At 47.4% G+C, this 19,402-nt stretch overlaps 1 protein-coding gene across 1 annotated transcript in view; it reads right to left on the reverse strand.

Annotated features, from left to right (window-relative positions):
• LOC132398382 (protein-methionine sulfoxide oxidase mical3a-like) overlaps positions 1-19,402 on the reverse strand; it is a 312,801-nt gene that overhangs the window by 106,160 nt on the left and 187,239 nt on the right. The window contains exon 16 of the mRNA XM_059977725.1: positions 376-565. Coding sequence (XP_059833708.1) covers positions 376-565 — 190 coding nt within the window. The remainder of the gene's footprint in view (positions 1-375; positions 566-19,402) is intronic.

Genomic DNA, 19,402 nt, shown 5'->3' on the forward strand with positions numbered 1-19,402 from the left:
GTGGAACGGGGAAGAGAGATTCTTTTTGCGTGAGGGCCGGGAGTTGTGAGCTCAGGTTTGTAGCTTGGAGAGCTGATACAATGTCTCAAGGTCCTTCACCCCAAACCCCTCCAGAGTGCTGGACCTACGTAGAGACGTCAAACTGAGACAATGTTCCCTCTCCCTCAGGCTGACCCAGTGGCACTGTTATTGGGATGTGGGTGTTCACCTCAGACCCGCCCAGTTCAGGAACTTCACTAAAATAAATGTACTGGTTACTCTTACTGTCCTGCAGCTGCCGCACAGACTGATCACCACCTCTCTCAGCTTCGAAAGCTCACGGTGAGATGGCCCCCCCCCTCGCCCCCACCATTTCAGTCGAGGCTGCTATCTCACCGTTCTCCGGGTTGTAGGCATAGGTGGAGAGCCGGAGGGTTTCACCGCAATAGTCACACTTGAAGCAGCCGCGGTGGAAGAACTTCCCTTCAGCGCTCAGTCGCTCCATCACGTATACTCGCTTCCCGCAGAAGTAGCAAACATCACTACCCCCAATTTCTGAGGGAAACTCCTTCCGTCTGATTGATTGCTGTGGGAAGACGGGACAGATTATTGCAGGAGGACTGGAAGGAGAACAGCGCCCACCTGCCTCCCCATCTCCCCTCCTTCACACAGGGAGCCTCATTCACTGGAGCACCAACCACACACACACAAAACCAGCCAGACTTCCTCAAGCTGCACCTGGTCCCAGTTAGTACAACTCTTGCCTCTTTGAGTAAATTCAAGGACAGGCAGGACTCTGCCTGTGTTGAGGTGACACAAGCTGTCTCTCCCCTACCCATGACTGTGAACCTTTAGTACTGTCTGGTATGAAGGGGCAGTGGCCCAGGATTGAAAAAGGCTGCAGAGGGTTGTAAACACAGCCAGCTCCATCATGGGCACTACCTTTCCACCATCGAGTACGCCATCAAAAGGCAATGCCTCAAAGTGGCAGCATCCATTCTTATTGCCCTCTTCATGTTACCACCATCAAGTAGGAGGTATAGGATTCAGAAGACACACATTCAGTGTTTTAGAAACAGTTTCTTTCCCTCTGCCATCAAGGTCCATGAACACCACCTCACTACGGCTCATTACTTTCTGCACTGGTTATTTATTTTATGTTTCTTATTGTAGCTTCAGATAACTTTTTGCCTTGCACTGTACTGATGCCACAAAACGGATTTCATGATGTACAATATGTCAACGATAATAAACCAGATTCCGACTCAAGTTGACTAAGTAATGAATGGAGCTGTACAGCCATCTGACGGGCCTGTCACGCTGGTTGTGGGAGGGAAGAACTGCCTAAAAGAGTCATAGATTGATGCACCACAGGAAGCAGGCCCTTCAGCCTGACTTTCCCATGCTGACCACAGAGCCTAACTGAGCTAGCCCTATTTCCCTGCACTTGGCCCATATGCCTCCAAGCTTTTCCTGTCCACCGTGGTCCAGTGGACCTTGGACCATTTGTTATGTTTGAAATAAAAAAAAGTGCCTTGCTTTATGAAAAAGTGAAGCCCTGCTGCAGAGATGGAGCACAGAAATGCAGACCGGCCCACGAGCGTGTCCTGAGTGAGCCCAGCCCCATTTCCCAGGTGAAGGTCTCCCAGCCTGCCTCTCCTCCCAGTGACCCTTAAAGCTCATTGGCCAATACTTAACCTGCAATCCTCATCACTAAAGTTCCCCATTCTTTGGACAGTAATCATCACCGTTTGCAATGGTGTCACTGCAGGTTGGCTGGCGTACTTCTCTCTAAAGTGACTCAACCTTAAAAGTACTTCAATAGAAGCTGGAGAACACTGACAGACACTGAGGCTTTGAAAGGTGAATAACCCAGCCTGCTTCAACTGATGGAAGCAACTTCTCGTATTCCATTGGGGAGCCTCCAAAACAGAGCATGAAGCTTTAACGGTCAGTGTGAGGAGACATAGGCAGGGTGGGCTTCACCAGGAGATGGTGTTGGATGGCTGGACTTACTCTGGCCATACAATCAGTCTAAGAACATAAGAAATAGGAGCAGGAATCAGTCGGCCATCTGGCCCGTCAAACCAGCCCTGCCACTCAGTAAGATCATGGCTGATCTGGCCATGGACTCATCTCCACCTGTCTTCTCCCCCATAACCCTTCATTCCCCTACTATGCAAGAACCTATCCAATCTTGACTTAAATATTTTTACTGAGGTAGCCTCCACTGCTTCATTAGGCAGAGAATTCCAGATTAACCACTCTCTTAGAAAAGCAGTTCCTCTTCATCTCCGTCCTAAATCTACTCCCCCGAATCTTGAGGCTACGTCCTGTGGTTCTAGTCTCACCGACCAGTGGAAACAATTTTCCTGCCTCTATCTTATCTAAAGTATTTATATTACAGTTATTTGTACACTGTGTTTTATAGGATTACTTTTATATTTACTATATATATCCCTCAGCCCTCCGATCACCACCCCCCAGCCCTGGCTTGTTGAAAAAGCAGCCTGGTGCATGCACACTACACTGTCAGCGCCTACAAACCCGACACGAAAGCTCCCGGCGCAGCACTCCCACCACCTGCATCCCCTCACCACACCCTGTACCCTACCCACCCTCGCCCTACACATCACACCCCAGTCCACCCAGCAACCTGCCCCATAAGCTCGACCCTGCCCTGTTACCCACCCCACCAACGCCTACAGCACTGGCAGGAGGCGGCTTACCAGTTCTCTCCTGTCTATACGGGGTTTGGGCTCAGTGTGTCTCTGCAGCTTGCTGGCTATCTGTTCGGTGAGCCCACTCACTCCCCCTGTGTACCTGCTGATGCACCTCTAGTACAGCATCGGGAGAGGGGGAGAAACATCAGGGGTAGGAGTGGGGAAGAAAGAAAGGAGAAGGGAAGAGGGAAGGGGTGGGGAATAGGGGCAGGGAATGGGGAAATGAACAGAGATTGGAGTGGGAAGAGTGAGGGGGCAGAGGAGGAGGAGGGAAGGGGAATGGATGGTAGGGGGCAAGGGGGAATGGAGGGTAAGGGGGTGAGAGAGAATGAGGAGGAAGAGGAGGAGGGGGTGGGGGATGATGAAGAAAAGGAAAGAAGAGGGGCAAGGGGGTGGGCGGGCAAGGAGGAGGGCGAGAATAAAGGAGGTGGGAGGAGGGGGAGAAAAGGAAAGAGGAAGGGAGAGAAGGTAAAAAGAGGAAGGATCAGAGGAGTTAGGTATGAGGAGGAGTTGTGGAGTGCGGGTGGAGGTGGTGTGGCGTGCAGGTGGAGGAGGTGGTGTGGGGTGCGGGACGTTTTCCAGGGTGTAGAGTTGGAAGAGGAGAATCAGATGGAAAATACAATAATTAGACTTCAGGAAAGTTTGTTAACATAATGCTGACAGAAATACAGCAAAGCGATCATTGTCCATCGGTGATGTCTCATTAAACCAACATTCTCCTCGGCCTTCAGTTACGATTAGACAGCGAAATCAAACATGCAGAACAGTAGACTAGTAGTGGTATTAGTGAGTTACTGCACACACTACACACCCAGTGACAGAATGCACCATAAAGCTTCCTCCATGTTCTTAGCCACGTGTGTATGATCCGTCCCAGATCAAGTACAGAATTGCAAATGCCACTGCTGTAACCATGGGGGATCACAAAGAGGAGTGCAGAAGTCAGAAGAGAATTGGAAACCAAGTGGACTTCCATCATTTCACAGGAGTAAATAAGACAATCCTAAGGTAAAGTCACCCAGTCAACACACAACACAGAAGCAGGAGTGACTTGTTCTTGGCACTGGCAAAGATAGCACTCCAAGAGTGCTGGAGGCAGACAATGAAGAGCTCCAACCGGGATGACTGCCTAGCAATGTTCTGGTTGCATCTCTGTACCCTGGTAGTCCTGGAGAAGGAACACGCGATGTCCACTTGTACAGCTGAACTGTTCCTGGACCATTGGACACCACTGGGGCTGAACATCATTCCAGGTAGGGATGGGTACATTTTAATTTAGTCTGCGTTGTTATGGTCTCTCCACTTTTGTTCTAGAATTGTAGAATTACAAAGTTACAATAAACGTATTTTGGTAATAATAAAACACAGATCTGGAGTGTGATAATTATCTTCCATGACCTGGAAACGGGGTCCGATGGAACAAAGGCAGTCTTTAACTAATTTTAGGATGTTGGTGTTACTGAGTCCATTCAGGCAGCTGGTGCAACTGACAAGGGCAGCATTTACTGCCCATTGCTTATTGCCCTTGAGAAGGTTAAGGTTAGACATTTCTTCAATCTGTCGCAGATCTCCTGGTGAAGATATATGTACGTTGTAGCTGCGGGAGGTACTTACATGATTCAGGTCCAACGATCGTGCTTTCCTGTGTCCCGATGGTGAGAGATTCCAGGGTCCCTATGTACCTGCTCAACTTTCACTCACGAGCAGCCTATGTCACTATAAATTGAACTGTTTCAATGGCTGCTGTCATCAAGGAATTTCCTTATCTGTCTAGTTTGAGCCAGATGACCACGACCACCTGGATCTTTGTCTGTTCAGGCACGATGAAGGGTCTCAGCCCAAAATATCGACTGCTTACCCCCCCTCACTAGATGCCGTCTGTACTGTTGAGTTCCTCCAGCATTCTGTCCATGTTATTCACTACCCAACTTCTCTCACTCGCACACTGTTGCTCACCGAGCCCTTGCCCCGATACACTGAGCCATGGGGGTTACAGGGGTTTACAGAACTTCATGCTGCCTCTGACCTCCCACTGATCATTAAGGCAGATAGTGGAGCATCAGGTTCTCACACAACAAAGTCCTGCAGCCCTTGGCCAGGCTGACCTTACCACTGGACCACTCCTGATGAAGGGTTTCGGCCCGAAACGTCGTCACTACCTCCTCCCATAGATGCTGTCTGGCCTGCTGAGTTCTGCCAGCATTTTGTGTTTTTTATTTATTTCCAGCATCTGCAGATTCACTCATGTGACCTTACCACTGTGCTTGGCTGGGGACTCCCCATCATTGCTGGGTCTGACATGACTGGCAAGGAATCCAGGGCTTGGGCAAAAGTGTTGGGATGCTGCTCGACAAGTCAATGCAAGCAGCAGATCCCCAGGGACCAGTGAGGAGGATTGGGGGAGGTCACTTGGGTTTGATTTTGCTCGTGTCAGTGCCATACACGGTCCTTCCGTCAGGCATCAGGAGTCTGTCACAAAGAGAAAATCTGCAGATGCTGGAAACCCAAGGAACACACACAAAATGCTGGAGGGTCTCAGCAGGCCAGGCTGCATCTGTGGAAAAAAGTACATTATTTCCATAGATGCTGTCTGGCCTGCTGAGTTCCTCCAGCATTTTGTCTGGGTTATATCAGGAGTCTGTGACAGGATGGTCAAAGGTGTGGGTGAGAAACCGGGGGCAAATGAACACAGAATCATGAGTGCAACTCGTAGAGTCCAGCAGGACATCCCATATGAGTAACACAGGCAGCTCAGGCTGCTGGGCAGTGCCAGAGGTACACAGCACAACATCACAAACACCAAGGAGTAAAATCAAAGCACAACGATCAGCAATGATAAACCTGACCAACAACTAACATTCTGAAACACAGAGCAGTGTCATGCGATCCGGCCCTGCTCAGTCTTTCCTGCATTTCTTCTGTTTTAACATTTCCAGCATCTACAGTACTTAAGACTTAAGACAACCCCGTAATGTGAAATAATGCCTCCCATCTGTAGTACAGTTTTGGGAACAACTCCTGTAACATTACAGTGAGTGTGCAACACATGATGCCTGTAACAGAGAACAGCATGTGTAATATAAGGCGTGTATCATGGAGCAGTGTGTGTAACACGTGACCCCTGTAACACAGACCAGTGTGACATATGATGCCTGTTACATGTACCAGCACATGCAACACACAATGCCTGTAACACAAACAGCCTGTGACCAGCTGGCTGGAGTGTTCACCGATATCTTTAACCTCTAATTTCAGCAGTCCAGTGCCTAAGAACACAATAACCTGCTTCAATGACTATCGTCCTGCAGCACTTACATCCACGATGATGGAACATATCAATTCCTGCCTGAGAAGTGTCTTGGATCCACTCCAATTTGTCTACTGGAGTAACAGGTGCAAAACATGTCATTTCATTGGTTCTTCACTCAATCCTGGAATATATGGACAGTGAAGATTCATACATAACGATGCTCTTCATTGAATACAGCTTGGCATTCAATACTATTTCCCCCTCAAAACTAATCAATAAGCTTCAAATCCCAAGTCTCAATACCTCTTTGTGCAATCGGATCTTTGATTTCCTCACTTGCAGACCCTAGTCAGTTCCGATTGGCAACATTTCCCTCACAATCTCCCTCAGCGCAGATGCACCATAAGGCTGTGTGCTTAGCCCCCTGCTCTACTTGCTTTCTACTCATGACTGTCAGGCTAAGCACAGCTTTAATGCCATATACAAGTTTGTTGACGATACCACTGTTGCCAGCAGATTCAAGGGTGGTGACAATTCAGTATTTAGCAGGAAGATTGTGAATCTGGCTGAGCAGTGTCACCACAACAATCTCTTACTCAATGTCAGCAAACCAAGGAACTGATTATGGACTTCAGGAGGAGGAAGCAGGAGGTCCATGAGCCAGCCCTCACCAAGGGATCAGAGGTGGGGAGGGTCAGCAACTTTGAATTTCTTGGTATTATCATTTCAGAGGATCTGTCCTGGGTCCAGCATGCAAGTGGTATTACAAAGAAAGCTCTGCATCACCCCTACTTTCTTAAAAGTTTGTGAAGATTCCCAGGTCATCTAAAACTTTGGTAAACTTCTATAGATGTGTGGTGGAGGGATATTGACTGGTTGCATCACCGCCTGATACGGAACTACCAATGCCCTTGTATAGAAAAACCTACAAAAATAATGGATACAGCCCAGTCCATCACAGGTAAAGTCCTCACCGCCATTGAGCACATCTACACATAATATTGTTCCAGGAAAGGAGCCATCCATCAAGGAGCCAACCATCTGGATCTTCTTGCTGCTACCATCAGAAAGATACAGGAGCCCGAGGGCCCACACAGGAACAGCTATTACCCCTCAAGCATCAGGCTCTTGAATGAATAAGAGGGAATAACTTCACTCGTCCATCACTGAACTGGACTCATTTTCAAAGCCTCTTCATCTCATATACTCAATATTTATTGTTTGTTTTTTTATTATTATTACTGTTCATTCCGTTTTGTATTTTCACATTGCTTGTCTGTCCTGTTTGTTGCGGTCTTTCACTGATTCTCTTGCGCTTCTTGTAATTACTACAGTTGCTCAGCAGCAAATGGATCTCAGGGTCGTATATGGTGACACAAATGAACTTTGATAATAAAATTACTTTGAGCTTGGACAAGATTCCTGTAAATAAGACATCACTACACAGAACCATGTGTGTGATAGACCAACCCTGTGATGGAGGACAGTCAGTGTGACCATTGGGGTCAGAACAACGGCTGAGTCACAACCACAGCCACACAGCCAGAGAGTGCACGGCACATACCTGTTTCACGGAAGAGCGTTTAAACTGATCAAGTGCAGAAAACATTCATTGCAACACACAAAAGTCAGTGTGATATCTAGCACCTGCAACACACAACCGAGTGTGTGCATTTACTCACTCCATGCTGTTATGAGGCGGCACTAAGTGACAAAGCCATCGAGCTATACTGAGCAGAGACATGCTGCCTGTACCTGCCAGAGATCACTGAGGGATTCTACAGGGAGAGAAACAGGGGTCTGCTCGGCAACTTGCTGTGTGTCTGCTGCCTCACCCTCAACCTGAAGAACAGAGGAAGATGGTCAGATACTCATCACTGGGGGGGGGGGGGGGGGGCGTAAAGCTGCAGGGACAGGCAAAGCACATGGAAGTGTGGCAAATGGTCTGAGCATCGAGGAAAGGAGAGAGTGGCTTGGACTCCACTGCCCACAGGACTGGAGTTTCCAGCTGGGAAATATCACTAGACATTGCATCTGGTGCAGACACTGCTTGTGCTGGGCTGTGCAGGAGAGGTCACTTCAGGTCAGTGAAATCCAAGGACAACACACAAAAAGCTGGAGCAACTTGGCAGGCCAGACAGCACCTATGGAAAAAAATGCAGTCAACGTTACAGGCCGAGACCCTTCAACAGGACTCAGTCAAAGCATTGAACCCTTCAACAGGACTCAGTCAAAGCACTGATTTTGCTTTTCTTAATAGATGCTGCCTGGCCTGCTGAGTTCCTCCAGCATCTTGTCTGTGTTGTATCAGGAGTCTGTGACAAGAAGGGTAAAGGAGTAAGTGAGAAACCGGAGGCAAATGAACACAGAATGATGAGTGCAATCTGCAAAGTCCACTGGGACATCCCATAGAAGGAGCTGAGTAACACAGGCAGCTCAGGCTGCTGGGCAGTGCCAGAGGTACACAGCACAACATCACAAACACCAAGGAGAAAAATCAAAGCACAACGATCAGCAATAATAAACCTGACCAACAACTAACATTCTGAAACACAGAGCAGTGTCATGCGATCCGGCCCTGCTCAGTCTTTCCAGTATTTCCTCTGTTTTAACATTTCCAGCATCTACAGTACTTAAGACTTTCACACAACCCTCGTAATGCAAAATAGTGACTGAGACACATGCCTCCCTTGTGTAGTACAGTTTAGGAACACAACTCCTGTAACGATACAGTGAGTGCGTGACACATGATGCCTGTAGCAGACAACAGCATGTGTAATATAAGGTGTGTATCATGGAGCAGTGTGTGTAACACAAAACCCTTATAGGACAGAACAATGCAAGACGTGACCCCTGTAACATATGATCCCTTTAACAGAGAAAAACGTAACATGTGACCCTGTAAAAACACAGCAAGGTAGCACGTGACCCCTGTAACACAGAACAGGGTAACATATGAACCCTGTAACATAAATTAGTGTAAAAACATTATGCCTGTTACACAGAATAGAGTGCAACAAATGACCCCTGTAATTTGGAACAGCGTGGATAACACAGAACGGTTTGTGTAACACCTGAGCTGATCAACTGTTTGGAGTGATCAGCGATATCCCTCACCTCTTGCTTCAGCAGTGAAAGGGACCCACCTGCTTCAAGCAAGCTTCAATTATACCGGTGCTAAAAACAACGTGATAACTTGCCTCAACAACTATCGTCCAGAAGCACTTACATCCACTCTGATGAAGTGTTTTGAGAGCTTGTTGATGGAGCATATTAAATCCTCCCTGAGAAGAGACCTGGAACGATACCAGTTCACCTACTGTCACAGCAGATGCCATTTCACTGGCTCTTCACTCAATCCCAGAACATCTGGACACAAAGATGCATTCATCAGGATGCTCTTCATCAATGACATCATCCCCTCAAAAATATCAATAAACTTCAAATTCCAGGCCTCAATACTTCCTTGTGCAACTGGATTCTCAATTTTCTCACTTGCAGACAACAGTCAGTTTGGACTGGCAACAACATTCCCTCCACAATCCCCATCAGCACCAGCACCAGTGCACCACAGGCCTGCTCTACTCACTTTATACCAATGACTGTGAAGCTAAGTACAGCTCCAATGTCGTACTTAGTTTGTTGATGACACTGCTGTCATTGGCCCAATCAAGGCTGGTGTCACAATAACCACCCCTTGTTAATGTCAGCAAGACCAAGGAAATGTTTACTGAATTAAGCAGGAGGAATCTGGAGGTCCATGACCAGTCCTCATTAGGTGATCAGAGATGGAGAGTTCAACAACTTTAAATTTCAGAGGATCCAGCATTCAGGTGCTATTACAAAGAAAACATGGTAGAGCCTCTAGTTCTTTAGAAGTTTGCATGATATCTACAACTTTGACCAAGTTCTACAGATCTGTGGTGAAGAATAGGATGACTGATTGAATCATGACTTAGAATGAATACACCAATGCCCTTGTCTGGGAAAGCCTACAAGAAGTAGTGGATACAGTCCAATCCACCATGGGTAAAGCCCTCCCCACTATTGAGCACATCTACATGCAACGCAGTTGCAGGAAAGCAGTATCTGTTATCAAGGACCACCACCACCCAGGCCACGCTCTCTGCACTGCTGCCATCCAAAAGAACCTCAGGACCTGCATCAACAGTTTCAGGAAGTTATTACCCCCCAAAACTTAGGGTCTTGAAACAGAGGGGAAACTTCACTCACCCATCACTGAAATGTTCCCACTGAGCTGACCTCACTTTCAAGGACGTTTCATCTCATGTTCTCCATATTTACTTCTACTTATAATAATCATCATCATTTCTCTTTGTATTTCTACATTCTATTGTTTTTTTTGCATATTGGTTGGTGTCATTCCTGTTCGATGTGGCCTTTCATAGATTCTATTGTGTTTCTTGTATTTGCAATTGTACAGCAGAAAATGGATCTCAGAATTGTAAATGGGGACATCGATGTACTTTGATAATGAATTTACTTTGAACTTTGAATACAAGACTCCCGTAACAGAAGCCACAATCTATGTGACATATAAGCACGTGTGTGATAGACCACCCCTGTAGTGGAGGACAGTCAGTGTGACCATTGGGGTCAGAACAGTGGCTGAGTCACGACCACAGCCACACAGCTAGCGAGTGCATGGCACATACCTGTTTTATGGAAGAGCTTTAAAGTGCGGCAAACATTCATTGCAACACACAAAGGTCAGTGTGATATCTAGCACCTGTAACACACAACCGAGTGCGTGCATTTACTCACTCCATGCTGTTATGAGGCGGCACTAAGTGACAAAGCCATCGAGCTATACTGAGCAGAGACATGCTGCCTGTACCTGTCTGAGATCACTGAGGGATTCTACAGGGAGAGACACAGGGGTCTGCTCGGCAACCTGCTGTGTGTCTGCTGCCTCACCCTCAACCTGAAGAACAGAGGAAGATGGTCAGATACTCATCACTGGGGGGGGGGGGTAAAGCTGCAGGGACAGGCAAAGCACATGGAAGTGTGGCATATGGTCTGAGTATTGAGCAAAGGAGAGAGGGTCTTGGACTCCACTGCTCACAGGACTGGAGTTTCCAGCTGAGAAATATCACTGGACATTGCATCTGGTGCAGACACTGCTTGTGTTGGGCTGTGCAGGAGAGGTCACTTCAGGTCAGTGTGTGCTCGATGGATGCTCCCTCTGCACCAACGCACATTCCCAGAAGACGTGCGGCAGTACTTGGTGCAGATCGCCCTAACCCCACCACCTGATACAGACCGCGGCGTGTTAACAGTCAGTTAGAAACAAAGAGACCTCTCTCTACAGTGACCCATTTAACACTTCTAGGGAAGGGTTAGAAGCTTCTTGCATGCTGCCCATCTGACACTCCGGGGGCAAACTGTGCACGGGCCACTCCTCTGGCAGCAGGAGCGGGGCTGTGCAACAGAGTGAGACACAGAGTACGCGCGGGATCAACAAGGTAAAAGCCATTCAACTGACACACAGATCGACATGAAGGTTAGAGTGGGGTTCTCCAGAGGTGGTAAGGGCTGAAGAATTCCCTAGGTCAGACAATAAAACAAATTTCTGCGAGTCCACTGGGAAAAATCAAAGCCTGTTGTCTGCAAACTTTAGTCAGCCGGAGGCCTGTCCTGGGTTTGAGACCTGTGTATGTGCACAGGTGGGAGGAGGAACGGGGCTTGTTTTGCTGTTGTTGTGTTCGATGTTGTTCTGCTAGGCATTGTGAGCATGCTACATTTGTGCCGGAGTGTGTGGTGACACTTGAGGGCTGCCCCCAGCACACCCATGGGAGTTAATGCAAATGACGCAATCACTGTATGTTTGATGTACGCATGACAACATAAAGTTGAATTTTAAATCTGAAAAGCAAGGAGACCCACGGGAAGCAGTGAGGAGGGGAATTGCAAGCAGGACCACAGGTCACGAGCGAAAGCCGGAAACAAGCAGGTGAACTAGTACCGCCATGTAGTGACATCACCTGTCTGCAACGGAGTGGGCCCGGAACTGGCCAGGGAAGCATTACAATCTTCCTGGGAATAACTTGTAACTGCTGCATGTCTCTTCTCTTAGGTCAGAAAGATGAGGAGAGAAAACAGGCATTAGGCAACAGTAATACTCAGTCTGCTGCTGATACAGAGTGGCAGCAAGTCAGACCAATTACTCCTCACCCTCTGTACTCCTGATGGTGCAGGACGCAGGAATGGACAAGAATACCCAGTGCACGTTTCCACTTTCACCAAATACACTAAGCCATGGTGTTTACAGAACATCGTGCTGCCTCTGACCTCCCACTGATTGTTGAAGCAGATAGTGGAGCATCAGGTTCTCACACAACACAGTCCTGCAGCCCTCGGCCAGGCTGACCTTACCACTGTGCTTGGCTGGGGACTCCCCATCATTGCTGGGTCTGACACAACTGGCAAGGAATCCAGGGCTTGGGCAACAGTGTTGGGATGCTGCTCGACAAGTCAATGCAAGCAGAAGATCCCCAGGGACCAGTGAGGAGGATTGGGGGAGGTCACTTGGGTTTGGTTTTGCTCGTGTCAGTGCCATACACGGTCCTTCCGTCAGGCATCAGGAGTCTGTCACAAAGAGAAAATCTGCAGATGCTGGAAATCCAAGGAACACACACAAAATGCTGGAGGGTCTCAGCAGGCCAGGCTGCATCTATGGAAAGAAATGCAGTCCGTTTCAGGCCGAGGCCTTTCAGCACAACTCAGCCAAAACGTTGACTGTACTTTTCTCAACAGACGTTGCCCAGCCTGCTGAGTTCCTCCAGCATTTTGTCTGGGTTGTATCAAGAGTCTGTGACAGGATGGTCAAAGGTGTGGGGAGAAACCGGGGGCAAGTGAACACAGAATCGTGAGTGCAACTCGTAGAGTCCAGCAGGACATCCCATATGAGTAACACAGGCAGCTCAGGCTGCTGGGCAGTGCCAGAGGTACACAGCACAACATCACAAACACCAAGGAGTAAAATCAAAGCACAACGATCAGCAATGATAAACTGACCAACAACTAACATTCTGAAACACAGAGCAGAGTCACGCGATCCGGCCCTGCTCAGTCTTTCCTGCATATTGTGATTTAACATACCCAGCATCTGCAGTATTTATGATTTTCACACAACCCCATAATGCGAAATAGGGACTGAGACACATGCCTCCCTTCTGTAGTACAGTTTGGGAACATGACTCCTGCAATGTTACAGTGAGTGTGTAATACATGATGCCTGTAACAGAGAATAGCATGTCTAATGCAAGGCATGTATCATGGAGCAGTGTGTGTAACAAGTGACCCCTATAACACAGAGCAAGCTAACACTTGACCCCTGTAACACAGAACAGGGTAACATATGAACCCTGTAACATAAATTAGTGTGACACATTATGCCTGTTACACAGAATAGTGTGCAACAAATGACCCCTGTAATTTGGAACAGCGTGGGTAACACAGAACGGTTTGTGTAACACCTGAGCTGATCAACTGTTTGGAGTGATCAGCGATATCCCTCACCTCTTGCTTCAGCAGTGAAAGGGACCCACCTGCTTCAAGCAAGCTTCAATTATACCGGTGCTAAAAACAACGTGATAACTTGCCTCAACAACAATCGTCCAGAAGCACTTACATCCACTCTGATGAAGTGTTTTGAGAGCTTGTTGATGGAGCATATTAAATCCTCCCTGAGAAGAGACCTGGAACGTAACCAGTTCACCTACTGTCACAGCAGATGCCATTTCACTGGCTCTTCACTCAATCCCAGAACATCTGGACACAAAGATGCATTCATCAGGATGCTCTTCATCAATGACATCATCCCCTCAAAAATATCAATAAACTTCAAATTCCAGGCCTCAATACTTCCTTGTGCAACTGGATTCTCAATTTTCTCACTTGCAGACAACAGTCAGTTTGGACTGGCAACAACATTCCCTCCACAATCCCCATCAGCACCAGCACCAGTGCACCACAAGCCTGCTCTACTCACTTTATACCAATGACTGTGAAGCTAAGTACAGCTCCAATGTCGTATTGAAGTTTGTTGATGACACTGCTGTCATTGGCCCAATCAAGGCTGGTGTCACAATAACCACCCCTTGTTAATGTCAGCAAGACCAAGGAAATGTTTACTGAATTAAGCAGGAGGAATCAGTCCTCATTAGGTGATCAGAGATGGAGAGTTCGGCAACTTTAAATTTCAGAGGATCCAGCATTCAGGTGCTATTACAAAGAAAACATGGTAGAGCCTCTAGTTCTTTAGAAGTTTGCAAGATAACTACAACTTTGACCAAGTTCTACAGATCCGTGGTGAAGAATAGGATGACTTATTGAATCATGACTTAGAATGAATACACCAATGCCCTTGTCTGGGAAAGCCTACAAGAAGTAGTGGATACAGTCCAATCCACCATGGGTAAAGCCCTCCCCACTATTGAGCACATCTACACGCAACGCAGTTGCAGGAAAGCAGTATCCGTTATCAAGGACCACCACCACCCAGGCCACGCTCTCTGCACTGCTGCCATCCAAAAGAACCTCAGGACCTGCATCAACAGTTTCAGGAAGTTATTACCCCTCAAAACTTAGGGTCTTGAAACAGAGGGGAAACTTCACTCACCCATCACTGAAATGTTCCCACTGAGCTGACCTCACTTTCAAGGACTTTTCATCTCATGTTCTCCATATTTACTTCTATTTATAATAATAATCATCATTTCTCTTTGTATTTCCACATTCTATTGTTTTTTTTTGCATATTGGTTGGTGTCATTCCTGTTCGATGTGGCCTTTCATAGATTCTATTGTGTTTCTTGTATTTGCAATTGCACAGCAGAAAATGGATCTCAGAATTGTAAATGGGGACATCGATGTACTTTGATAATGAATTTACTTTGAACTTTGAATACAAGACTCCCGTAACAGAAGCCACAATCTATGTGACATACAAGCACGTGTGTGATAGACCACCCCTGTAGTGGAGGACAGTCAGTGTGACCATTGGGGTCAGAACAGTGGCTGAGTCACGACCACAGCCACACAGCTAGCGAGTGCACGGCACATACCTGTTTTATGGAAGAGCTTTAAAGTGCGGCAAACATTCATTGCAACACACAAAGGTCAGTGTGATATCTAGCACCTGTAACACACAACCGAGTGCTTGCATTTACTCACTCCATGCTGTTATGAGGCGGCACTAAGTGACAAAGCCATCGAGCTATACTGAGCAGAGACATGCTGCCTGTACCTGTCTGAGATCACTGAGGGATTCTACAGGGAGAGACACAGGGGTCTGCTCGGCAACCTGCTGTGTGTCTGCTGCCTCACCCTCAACCTGAAGAACAGAGGAAGATGGTCAGATACTCATCACTGGGGGGGGGGGGGGGGTAAAGCTGCAGGGACAGGCAAAGCACATGGAAGTGTGGCATATGGTCTGAGTATTGAGCAAAGGAGAGAGGGTCTTGGACCTCCACTGCTCACAGGACTGGAGTTTCCAGCTGAGAAATATCACTGGACATTGCATCTGGTGCAGACACTGCTTGTGTTGGGCTGTGCAGGCGAGGTCACTTCAGGTCAGTGTGTGCTCGATGGATGCTCCCTCTGCACCAACGCACATTCCCAGAAGACGTGCGGCAGTACTTGGTGCAGATCGCCCTAACCCCACCACCTGATACAGACCGCGGCGTGTTAACAGTCAGTTAGAAACAAAGAGACCTCTCTCTACAGTGACCCATTTAACACTTCTAGGGAAGGGTTAGAAGCTTCTTGCATGCTGCCCATCTGACACTCCGGGGGCAAACTGTGCACGGGCCACTCCTCTGGCAGCAGGAGCGGGGCTGTGCAACAGAGTGAGACACAGAGTACGCGCGGGATCAACAAGGTAAAAGCCATTCAACTGACACACAGATCGACATGAAGGTTAGAGTGGGGTTCTCCAGAGGTGGTAAGGGCTGAAGAATTCCCTAGGTCAGACAATAAAACAAATTTCTGCGAGTCCACTGGGAAAAATCAAAGCCTGTTGTCTGCAAACTTTAGTCAGCCGGAGGCCTGTCCTGGGTTTGAGACCTGTGTATGTGCACAGGTGGGAGGAGGAACGGGGCTTGTTTTGCTGTTGTTGTGTTCGATGTTGTTCTGCTAGGCATTGTGAGCATGCTACATTTGTGCCGGAGTGTGTGGTGACACTTGAGGGCTGCCCCCAGCACACCCATGGGAGTTAATGCAAATGACGCAATCACTGTATGTTTGATGTACGCATGACAACATAAAGTTGAATTTTAAATCTGAAAAGCAAGGAGACCCACGGGAAGCAGTGAGGAAGGGAATTGCGAGCAGGACCACAGGTCACGAGCGAAAGCCGGAAACAAGCAGGTGAACTAGTACCGCCATGTAGTGACATCACCTGTCTGCAACGGAGTGGGCCCGGAACTGGCCAGGGAAGCATTACAATCTTCCTGGGAATAACTTGTAACTGCTGCATGTCTCTTCTCTTAGGTCAGAAAGATGAGGAGAGAAAACAGGCATTAGGCAACAGTAATACTCAGTCTGCTGCTGATACAGAGTGGCAGCAAGTCAGACCAATTACTCCTCACCCTCTGTACTCCTGATGGTGCAGGACGCAGGAATGGACAAGAATACCCAGTGCACGTTTCCACTTTCACCAAATACACTAAGCCATGGTGTTTACAGAACGTCATGCTGCCTCTGACCTCCCACTGATTGTTGAAGCAGATAGTGGAGCATCAGGTTCTCACACAACACAGTCCTGCAGCCCTCGGCCAGGCTGACCTTACCACTGTGCTTGGCTGGGGACTCCCCATCATTGCTGGGTCTGACACAACTGGCAAGGAATCCAGGGCTTGGGCAACAGTGTTGGGATGCTGCTCGACAAGTCAATGCAAGCAGCAGATCCCCAGGGACCAGTGAGGAGGATTGGGGGAGGTCACTTGGGTTTGGTTTTGCTCGTGTCAGTGCCATACACGGTCCTTCCGTCAGGCATCAGGAGTCTGTCACAAAGAGAAAATCTGCAGATGCTGGAAATCCAAGGAACACACACAAAATGCTGGAGGGTCTCAGCAGGCCAGGCTGCATCTATGGAAAGAAATGCAGTCCGTTTCAGGCCGAGGCCTTTCAGCACAACTCAGCCAAAACGTTGACTGTACTTTTCTCAACAGACGTTGCCCAGCCTGCTGAGTTCCTCCAGCATTTTGTCTGGGTTGTATCAAGAGTCTGTGACAGGATGGTCAAAGGTGTGGGGAGAAACCGGGGGCAAGTGAACACAGAATCGTGAGTGCAACTCGTAGAGTCCAGCAGGACATCCCATATGAGTAACACAGGCAGCTCAGGCTGCTGGGCAGTGCCAGAGGTACACAGCACAACATCACAAACACCAAGGAGTAAAATCAAAGCACAACGATCAGCAATGATAAACTGACCAACAACTAACATTCTGAAACACAGAGCAGAGTCACGCGATCCGGCCCTGCTCAGTCTTTCCTGCATATTGTGATTTAACATACCCAGCATCTGCAGTATTTATGATTTTCACACAACCCCATAATGCGAAATAGGGACTGAGACACATGCCTCCCTTCTGTAGTACAGTTTGGGAATATGACTCCTGCAATGTTACAGTGAGTGTGTAATACATGATGCCTGTAACAGAGAACAGCATGTCTAATGCAAGGCATGTATCATGGAGCAGTGTGTGTAACAAGTGACCCCTATAACACAGAGCAAGCTAACACTTGACCCCTGTAACACAGAACAGGGTAACATATGAACCCTGTAACATAAATTAGTGTGACACATTATGCCTGTTACACAGAATAGTGTGCAACAAATGACCCCTGTAATTTGGAACAGCGTGGGTAACACAGAACGGTTTGTGTAACACCTGAGCTGATCAACTGTTTGGAGTGATCAGCGATATCCCTCACCTCTTGCTTCAGCAGTGAAAGGGACCCACCTGCTTCAAGCAAGCTTCAATTATACCGGTGCTAAAAACAACGTGATAACTTGCCTCAACAACAATCGTCCAGAAGCACTTACATCCACTCTGATGAAGTGTTTTGAGAGCTTGTTGATGGAGCATATTAAATCCTCCCTGAGAAGAGACCTGGAACGATACCAGTTCACCTACTGTCACAGCAGATGCCATTTCACTGGCTCTTCACTCAATCCCAGAACATCTGGACACAAAGATGCATTCATCAGGATGCTCTTCATCAATGACATCACCCCCTCAAAAATATCAATAAACTTCAAATTCCAGGCCTCAATACTTCCTTGTGCAACTGGATTCTCAATTTTCTCACTTGCAGACAACAGTCAGTTTGGACTGGCAACAACATTCCCTTCACAATCCCCATCAGCACCAGCACCAGTGCACCACAAGCCTGCTCTACTCACTTTATACCAATGACTGTGAAGCTAAGTCAGCTCCAATGTCGTATTGAAGTTTGTTGATGACACTGCTGTCATTGGCCCAATCAAGGCTGGTGCCACAATAACCACCCCTTGTTAATGTCAGCAAGACCAAGGAAATGTTTACTGAATTAAGCAGGAGGAATCAGTCCTCATTAGGTGATCAGAGATGGAGAGTTCGACAACTTTAAATTTCAGAGGATCCAGCATTCAGGTGCTATTACAAAGAAAACATGGTAGAGCCTCTAGTTCTTTAGAAGTTTGCATGATATCTACAACTTTGACCAAGTTCTACAGATCTGTGGTGAAGAATAGGATGACTGATTGAATCATGACTTAGAATGAATACACCAATGCCCTTGTCTGGGAAAGCCTACAAGAAGTAGTGGATACAGTCCAATCCACCATGGGTAAAGCCCTCCCCACAATTGAGCACATCTACACGCAACGCAGTTGCAGGAAAGTAGTATCCGTTATCAAGGACCACCACCACCCAGGCCACGCTCTCTGCACTGCTGCCATCCAAAAGAACCTCAGGACCTGCATCAAGTTTCAGGAAGTTATTACCTCTCAAAACTTAGGGTCTTGAAACAGAGGGGAAACTTCACTCACCCATCACTGAAATGTTCCCACTGAGCTGACCTCACTTTCAAGGACGTTTCATCTCATGTTCTCCATATTTACTTCTACTTATAATAATCATCATCATTTCTCTTTGTATTTCTACATTCTATTGTTTTTTTTGCATATTGGTTGGTGTCATTCCTGTTCGATGTGGCCTTTCATAGATTCTATTGTGTTTCTTGTATTTGCAATTGCACAGCAGAAAATGGATCTCAGAATTGTAAATGGGGACATCGATGTACTTTGATAACGAATTTACTTTGAACTTTGAATACAAGACTCCCGTAAGCCACAATCTATGTGACATATAAGCACGTGTGTGATAGACCACCCCTGTAGTGGAGGACAGTCAGTGTGACCATTGGGGTCAGAACAGTGGC

The sequence above is a fragment of the Hypanus sabinus genome, chromosome 8 (genome assembly GCF_030144855.1).
Source record: "Hypanus sabinus isolate sHypSab1 chromosome 8, sHypSab1.hap1, whole genome shotgun sequence".
Lineage (NCBI taxonomy): Eukaryota > Metazoa > Chordata > Chondrichthyes > Myliobatiformes > Dasyatidae > Hypanus > Hypanus sabinus.